The sequence below is a fragment of the Marmota marmota genome, unplaced genomic scaffold (assembly GCF_001458135.2).
Source record: "Marmota marmota marmota unplaced genomic scaffold, marMar, whole genome shotgun sequence".
NCBI classification, from domain to species: domain Eukaryota; kingdom Metazoa; phylum Chordata; class Mammalia; order Rodentia; family Sciuridae; genus Marmota; species Marmota marmota.
In genome coordinates, this window is record NW_026000016.1 from 32,366,479 (window position 1) to 32,375,844 (window position 9,366).

At 37.0% G+C, this 9,366-nt stretch overlaps 1 protein-coding gene across 1 annotated transcript in view; it reads right to left on the minus strand.

The window, feature by feature from the left end:
* Positions 1 to 2,355, minus strand: part of Kcnk2 (potassium two pore domain channel subfamily K member 2) — a 186,234-nt gene extending 183,879 nt beyond the window's left edge. The window contains exon 1 of the mRNA XM_048809384.1: positions 1,790 to 2,355. Coding sequence (XP_048665341.1) covers positions 1,790 to 1,823 — 34 coding nt within the window. The 5' untranslated portion in view covers positions 1,824 to 2,355. The remainder of the gene's footprint in view (positions 1 to 1,789) is intronic.
* Positions 2,356 to 9,366: the final 7,011 nt, after the last annotated feature.

Genomic DNA, 9,366 nt, shown 5'->3' on the forward strand with positions numbered 1-9,366 from the left:
GGCTTCATAAAGATGGAGATAGCATAACTGATGAGTTTCCCTAATCTCTCCAAGACTCTCCCCCTAAATTCCTTTCCTTTGTCCACCCTGGAAACATTCAATTGGACTCCAACAGTCTTTTCCTCCTCTCAGTTTATTTTCATGTCCCTTACAAGTGAAAGATGACCTCCCTATGGAGGACTTAGCCAGTGTCTTGGCCTACCTACCAACCCTCAGCACAGGAGGCTCCAAAAGTGTTTATTTCAAGCTCCAGTGCCTCAAACCTGTACTACCAAGACCTTACATACTAGCTGGTGACAAATTGATACCTAATTGTTTTATGTACCAAGTTACTCCAAAAGCTTTCTGACACTTTTTCAAATAAACAGTAAGTGGGACAAACTCTTTTGCATCTCAAAAGAAAACAATCAAGAATAATAATTACTTGGAAATTCAATTTCTAAAGAAATTTCTTAGGGAAAGGGAGAGAGAAGGGAAATTGCATGGAAATGGAAGGAGACCCTCAGGGTTATACAAAAGTACATACAAGAGGAAGTGAGGGGAAAGGGAAAAATAATACAAGGGGGAGAAATGAATGACAGTAGAGGGGGTAGAGAGAGAAGAGGGGAGGGCAGGGGAGGGGAGGGGGGATAGTAGAGGATAGGAAAGGCAGCAGAACACAACAGACACTAGTATGGCAATATGTAAATCAATGGATGTGTAACCCTGATGTGATTCTGCAATCTGTATATGGGGTAAAAATGGGAGTTCATAACCCACTTGAATCAAAGTGTGAAATATGATATATCAAGAAATTTATAATGTTTTGAACAACCAACAATAAAAAATTTTAAAAAAAAGAAATTTCTTATAAAAGAAAAAAATATATAATGTAACCTGTTTATTACAATTATAATTAAATAAATAGTATAATTCTTTTTTACATACAATTCAGCCACACCCAGGGATAGGTCCAAAAAATAAAACCCTGATATAAAATAATGACTATACAATCCTGATATTTTTTTCTGACACCATAATTTATTCAACATTCAAAAAATATCTACTAAGTATGCAGTATATGCCAAATGCTAAAAATGGGCTTTACTATATTTAATATTTACATAGGGCTATAATTTTGGTTAGCTTGATTCACATTTCCAAGAGCACAACAATATTCCTACTAGGTTAAAATTCTTATTTACATAGAGATATTTAAATAATTTTCAAACAACACTACTTATCAAATAAACTATGAAAACTTAAGAAGGAAAAAAAAGCAGGGATTTAGTTTGAGCTATCATATCTTCACTTCCCCCATTGTCAGGATTCTAAACCATCTCTTCCCTACCATGCAAATAAGACTCACTCAGGAAATAGCTAATATTCTCTCCAAATTACGAATAATATGTGTGAGCCTATACGTGAACATCCTGATTACAGGATTAACCACTACATGAAACCAAAGTAAGCATCGTTCAAATTATCAGAATCCAAATGCAATGGAATTTACAGATACATATGTTGATCAATTTTGCATTGCCAGAAGTAATACATCCCACAATAAAAGCCTGATATAACATGCCTATCATATAAAACATTCCCAAATAAACGTGCAATTTATTTCAGTGTTGCAAGGTCATGGAAAAAATTTCAGTAACTAACCCTCTGTTGGAACCACCCAATGAGTTTAATTATAGACTTGTCTATAATGACGCCTCTACATCAAATTCTTGCTTGGAAATCTACCCAGAATACTCTAGAAAATTTGAAAACAAATAAGATACTTGGTTATTGCAAAGAGACTTACAGTAGAAGCTCCTTTTTGTTCGTGGGTTCATCATTTGGTGATGTTTTCATCAAGAGTCATCATGCTTTTGATCTTTAATGCCGTTCTTCCTCCAAGGTTTCTTGTCCGTAATTTCCAAAACAGAGTCACTTGTACTAACAAGCCATCGTCCCATACTGTTTCCTTTTTTGTGTGAATGTTACCCTGTAGATCGATTTCCTGTCCAAAAACACTCAAAATGAACAAGCGCTGCTGTATGCAAGTGAAAATGTGCTACTTAAATCCTCTGTTTTTGCAGTTTGATTCAGGAGGAAATTCCCTGATTAAAATGAGGAATCATGTCCCAGATGTACCAGAGAGCTTAAAAGACAGAAGTTTCTTTCTTATGAATGAACATATCAAAGTTGCCAGCTCATTTATTCTCACTAGTTTTGTGGCTCAAGTACTATTTGCACACACAGCATCCATGTGCTGTGTGCAGTCTGAAGAGCCTCCCAATTGCCACAGTAACAAAATCCCAACTATATTTTCAAATCAGGCTCAGTGTGCTTTGAAGTACATAATGCTTTCCATTCCTGAAAGGACAAAGAGATCTACATTGTCAAAGTTTATTTTTAAGCTCATGTGCTTGCTAAGTGCAGTGGCAAACAGACTTTCTGTGCCTGTAGTACCATTGCTGGAACCTATTAATGCAGACAGATGAATCATTGGCTACATTCCACTTAGGCTTTTATTTTTGTTTTCACCTTATCTAAATTGCATTGGTCAAAAATTTTAAAATCAGAAATGTTATCGACTTTCTGAACTTGCTTGTTGTAATTTCATCCATAGGGAAGCAATGTAAGAAAGGTAAATAAGAGGAAGTCTTTGAGGAGCTTTGGCTGAGATTTTTTAAAAATGGTAATTAAGGTAGATATTGCTTCAGGAGGAAGGTTGAGGGACATTTGGGTACAGTAAAAACAGCAACAAACTTAAGTGAAGAAGTGAAAGATAAAGATGAAAGAGAGAAAGAGAGGAGAAAAGGCGAGAAAGATAGCAAAAGTCAGCAAAAGAGAGAAAGAGAGAGATTCCATTAGCAATAGTTCTTAACATATTTTCTTATTGTTGGGAAAGCAAATTGCTCTGGTTTGTATAACCCCCTACCAGCCTGCTCAACTCACCAAAATTAGCCCACATGTCATCTAATACCAGACTAAGACTTGTGGAAACACATTATTGCCCTATTAAAGCCCTAACAAAATGCAGCTGAGCAGTGAGCATTAGGTGGTAGGGTGACCCTGAGGTAATACAATCTGTATTATGGAATTTCTAGCCCAAATTTTAGACATCTGGTTTTGATATGGTAATAATGTGATAATATACATTAAATACGAGTGTTCAAGTAACATAATCCTTCCATCTAACTGAAACAATGAATGCTTTTCAAATTGTACAAGAGATAGTTAGATAGGTAGACAAACTCTTAGTTATAGGCACATACAAAAAAATGACACACACACACACACACACACACACACAGCAACAGCACATAAATTGTCAGCTGGATTTTGCAGAAATAAGAGGGAATTTTCACAAAGCCCTTCTTGCATGCTTTTTTCTAGACACTCCTTTGCTCAACTGCAGTAATTTGTAGGAGACTTGTCTGAGATTTAGGGGAATGAAAAAGGAATGTGAAAAACAGTCATGATAATTGGACCAGACAAAGATGTGAACCCTGGACCTTTGCTTCATTAGTGCCATCTTGTGCTATAATCTGATGAAGTACCCAGCCACTGGCAACCTGAAAAAAAAAATAAACAAAATCAGATTATCCTTATCTTGTTAAAACTTCATGGAAAAGAGTTTCTGTACTTCAGTTTCAAATATTACCATAATATTAGCCATTAAGTAATTGAGTGCTGTAAATAGGGCTAGAGTACAGGAGTTAAGCTCCCTTTAAATTAGCACCTTAGAATCACACCAGTTGGTGGAAAAGTACTAAGCCGGTAGCATTTGTTGACCTTTTACATTTTGCACAGGAGAAGGCTGACAGGGTGACCTGGAGGACAGAGAAAGCACATGGAAATTGCTGGGACAAAAATCACTCTGGGTATGACAAATGTTTGATCACTCTGAGGTTGAGAGATAATGTTGATTGAAGGCTCAGGTGTTACAGAAGGGAAAAAGTTTTATAGTGGTGTATTGTGCAATCTATTTCCAGTTACCAAGTATCTACAATGCCTTAGGCTCTGTTCTGGGAACACAATTTTGTATGTTACACATAATATACAAAAATGTGCAAAGTGGAGAGGTAGCAAAGATGAAGGAGTGATTGATTATGTTTAGCAAGGTTAAGGTGGATGTCTAAGCTGGGTTTGGGTAGAAATTGGAATTTGCCAAGCAGACAATAGGTGGTAGGACATTCCAGGCAATGAAATCAGCAACATTAGAATAGTACAGTAATATTACAATATTACAATAGATGAACGAAATGGCCAGGTTATTCTGAAAAGGACAGACACACGTTAATTTACTGGATTCTAGAATCCTAGCAGAATTTGGGAAAGAACAAGCAAATTTGATCCCTCTTACTAGGCTGTGAGAGCTATCTAAAGGGAAAAATCTTATCTTATACACCTTGGTATCACCTGCACTAGTACATATTGAATGAATGACAAGCACATCGCATTGCCCCTCTGACTCCCAGCAAGCGGCATATGAGTACATCATGCCCCAGTAGTATTATGTTCTTTCTCTCAGCAAGGAGTCTCGTTCAAAGTATGTTTGAACATCAAGAATATTCAAAATTTATTCACTGCCTTTTTTCCTCCTGATGTTCAAAGCTCTATGAGTCAGGTGAATGGTATTTGAAAAAGCTGGCACAAAATAAAAACCCCAAGTGCTCTTTCCTGGTTTGAGCCAAACCCAAACCTTTTCAAAGGCGTGAAAACATGCAGCCACATTGGTTTGGTTTTCCTTTCCTGGGCTGCTCTCCTTCCTGGTGCTGGCCAGCACCACACAGAAGTCTTGCGACATGAGCCATTTCCACGGAATTTTAAGTTCTGCCAAAAACAAGAGGGATTGGAAATTTCGTGAGAATGGTTATTCTTAGGAGATTTCCATCCCAGATTCCTAACTCGTGTGGCTCAGATAAGCATCTAAAATGCACTGCCAAACCTTCTGAGGTCCCCTAATGCACTTATTTCCACTCACATTTCTGCATAGAGACCTCAAAGTAACAGTAAATGCGATGGTTTGTCGGAAATATTTTCTGCATGCCAGCCCGAGATCCTCTTACCTATGTGGAAATGGGCTTGGAACGCCACTTACTACACAAACATTGGGTTTGAATGTCTCCAGAACACGTTCAATTTTTAGAGGAGACATATTTATGTTCTCCAAAATCAAAACAACCTATCCCAAAGCAACCCTTCAATTATTTTCTGGTTTTTTGCTTCTGGGCAACTTCAAAATATAATAAGAATATTTTCTTGGCACATTGTTAAGTGTGTAACTACTTTCTTATAGGCTCATTTCTCATGAAAAAAGTATATCATAAATACAATTAAAATCTCACTAATTGGGAAACTGTAGCAATTAGCCATTGCTCTGTAACACACCTACTCTAAAACACAGGTGCCGAAAACAATAGGTATTTATTACTGTTCACCATTTGGTGGGTCAGCATGATAACTCTGGTCTTGTCTAGGCTCATTCAAGCAGTAAGTTCCATGTTATGTAGGTGACTGATGAACTTGGCTGGATCATATAATCTTTAATATGGGATAAGCTGACTGCAGGCTGGTACAACATAGTCTCAGCTTGGTGAGTTAAGTTCTCTTTGCGTCTCTTACTTGCACAAGTCTTTGATAACCCTTCAGCAAACATGTCCTTAACCTTGCTTCAGGATGATTTCAAGGCAATCAGAGGCAATAGAAGAAGTGGAAATGTACAAGCTTATTTTAAAGCCTCTGAGTAGATTTGTAAAGGTCGCACTGGCCCAAGTTAAATACAAGGTCAAGTTCAGAGTCAATATAGGAAGGTACTCACTTTCTACATTGGCATGGAAAATTAGAGCCATTCATACCAACAATCAGCCAGAGGCACATTAAAAATAAAAAGCCTGTCATATTTAATTACTTAGATGGACCTCAGACATTATCAGGTCCCTTGGACTATGAGATTTGAGTTAGCTTTCAGTAACCAGAAAGCAAAGGGAAGCCAAGTCCCAAATTGGAGTGGGTAGGAAATGTCCCAAGAAAACACAGGTGAAACACCATAATATGGTGCTTGTGTCAGAGGTTGAGTTGGAAACATGGCCAGAAATAAGGAACATATAATGGGAGCCAAATAAAATCACCAAGTATCCTGGAACCAAAGCTAACAAATGCTAACAGGTTGTTAAAAGATGGAAGATTGGTTGACAACTCTCTGGAGTAATTTTAATGAGGATGGTTTTTTGGGTAGAAGAACAGTCACAGAAGTCATTGCTGTAAGAGATGAGTGATTGAAAGGATTTAATTCAATATAAAAGAGTGGTGAGAATAAGATAACTAGAAAGTAATATATTAAAGGTACACTGTCCACTCACCTCCAGCCAATGGTTTCCTTGAAGGATAGTGTGCCTAATATGGACAGATTTCAAATTTTTTAAATGAAGACTAAAATTTTGTGCAAAATTTCCTGATTTTTGTTTTCATTTTTCTTTCTGGTACTAGAAATTGAACCAAGAGCCGCTGTACTCCTGAGCTACATCCTTAGCCCTTTTAAAATCTATTTTGAGACAGGGTCTAGCTAAGTTGCCCAGGCTAACCTTGAACATGTGATCTTCCTGCCTCAACCTCCAGAGTAGCTACAATTACAGGCAAGTGCCACCAGGCCTAGATTATTTCCTGATTTTGAAAAACATCTACAGGTATGATTTACCCCAGAAGCCATTAATCTATTACTACAGGTGTAGAGATTTATTTCCATAGGACAACCTCTGTCTGTGTGAAACACTCTTTACATTTATTTATTCTGGACCTACATCAACAAATTAAAATGTATGATCTGCAATCAGAACACAAACAATTAGCGCAGAAATGACTGGATCATTCTAGAATTGCTAAGCACACAACTGAAGAGCTCTTGGAAGGATTTTTACCTGTTAAAAGAGTTTCATCTCTCTCCCAAAGAATTCTTCCACTCTCCATTTGGAACTCTTGTGGACACTTGCAAACTCTATCTCACAGTTAATTGTCCCTTATTCTTAAAATCAGAGTTCTTTTAACATCTGTCACTTATAACTTTCTATTTATAAGTATATTGACCTAACAATTTTATTGTGAACCCATACATTATTGATTTCTAGCATACAAGCATTTTCCTATATAGATCTCTTCCTATAGTGTCTAGGAAATATAAGATTATAAGAAAATCATAAGATTGAGCACTTGTAATTCTCAGCTTGTTTATCCAAAAGACTATTATCCACACTGTGGTTTGCTGGATTTCAAGTTTATTGATTCAGCTTCTCCGCTTGCATTGTTGTCTCTCTGGTGCTTTCGTTTACTCTATAGGCAACCTGGAGGGAAGCTCTTTGAAATCCAGAGATCTATTTTTTTCTCCTCTAGGAAGGCATATCTTCATGAGCATCTTATTCTTGGCATTTTGGGATAGATCATTCTGTTAATTTCCAGAAAAGCATGATTTTACTGCCAGTGGTTAATCTAAGGGCATAAAAACGGATGTAAATATAGCATTCTTTAGCTGTCAAAGTTGTCTTCTAAATACATCTATATTACTCTGTTTTAAGACTCTCAATTGGTTCTCAGCAAATACACTCATCGCAAAGCTCAGTATATTTTTATATTCTATTCTATATATGGTCACATTTGAGGAAGTCTTGTATATTGTTATGATGCTGTTGCTGTGTCTGGATGGATTTATTTGTGTTGCATCAGACATATCTTCTGGTCCTGTCTATCTTCTCTTAGTCCTTCCTACTTCCCAGATCCTCAGCAGCTTCTTCCATCTCTGCCACTGGACCTAAGATCTAGCTGTGAGTCTGCCACATGATTTGATTTTAGAGGCCAAACAAGCAACATATCTGGAATCCCTGGTTTCTCACACTATTTCCAATTGTAGATTCTAGAAGAACATACCCCATAGAATAGGATCCAGTATCCCCAAAGGGACCAGGAGATATACATTCTTAAATATGGGGAGTCAACTTCCAAGAGAAAACTTTGGCTTGTAGGAAGCAGAAGGTAAAAGAGAATGGGTTAAAAAGGTTGCCTCACTTCTTCTAGAGATTTTTACATAAATCCTAAAGCTTTTTTCTTTTTCTTTCTTTGTTCTTTTGTTTTGTGTTTAAGGGTTTTGCTTTAGTTTTTGCTAGTGAAAAAAATATGCAAAGTTATAAATTTTAACTTTGTAAAATGAAAATCAACTTTAAACTTTGTGAAGTTATCAGCAAGAACAATGATCCATTAGGAAGGTAGGAGTTCAGAGTCTCAAAATTATGTGTAAATGAGATGAATACTTCAAAGACATAACTTGTAGCTTAAAATATTTTTACTCTTACATTTTGTGGGGGCCTGAAACCAAAATTGTTTTGGCTGCAGAGCTAGCAACCAAATTTTAAAAATACATGTCCACTGACAGTTCTTTATGTTTGTGCTATATTATGTAATATTGGGTAGATGATCAGATAAGCTTCTGATGTATTTGTTCTACATCTTCTTACTTAGCAAAATATACAGATTTTGTTTTAGTGACTTGATTTTCATCTTTCTTACTTCTCAATTCTTAAAAAGGGTGTGAATAGTAATTTGCCTGGTAATTCAGTATTTTTTTCAACTAAGCTTCATTTACTTAAGTTTTATGAGATTTATTGATACAGAAATCAAACCATTTGTACTTGCTCATTCTCTATGTGTGAATGAAGTAACATTTAATATTCACTTGCAGCCTATACAAGAGATTATATGCTTCAAAACACTGAAGAACGGTGCCAAACCTACCCACCTTGAGATAATCCTATATGTAATCTAATTTCAATCACAACTTTTCAGCACTACCCTTGTCTTAAGGGATAAGAGCCACCAAGACAATCTTTTGACAAGGTATCTTTTTAGAATGGTTGGCCCTTGGATCTTCAGCTGTTGGCGCCAGAGGAGTAAAGAGTGAAATAAGGGCTGAGATGATGTCACCCCTGAAGTGAAGGATGAAGGATTGGGCCTCTGGCCCTCTAGGCCAATAAGTAAGCAATAAGGAGTGTCCTAGCAGTCAGTCCTACCCATGAGGCCACTGGAGCCTAACAGGCTCAATACTTCATCCCACTTCCTTAGGATCAAGCCTACAGCAGATCAAGTAAAGAAGTGATCTTATAACAAGGAGAGAGTGCCCTGAGGGAAAGGAATAATGTGTTCCTGTGGTGAGCCAGGGTTGGCATGCAATAGGCATTCCATGAAGGTTGTGTTGAATGGGACAACTAATTTTAGCCCCATTTGGCAACTTCTATGTGACATTGCACAAGTCCCTTGCCACTTTTCCACCTTGAGCCTTAATTTCTCCATCTGCACAGTGGGGCTAACACTTCTTATTCTCACAATAATTTTTTTTTTTTTTTTTTT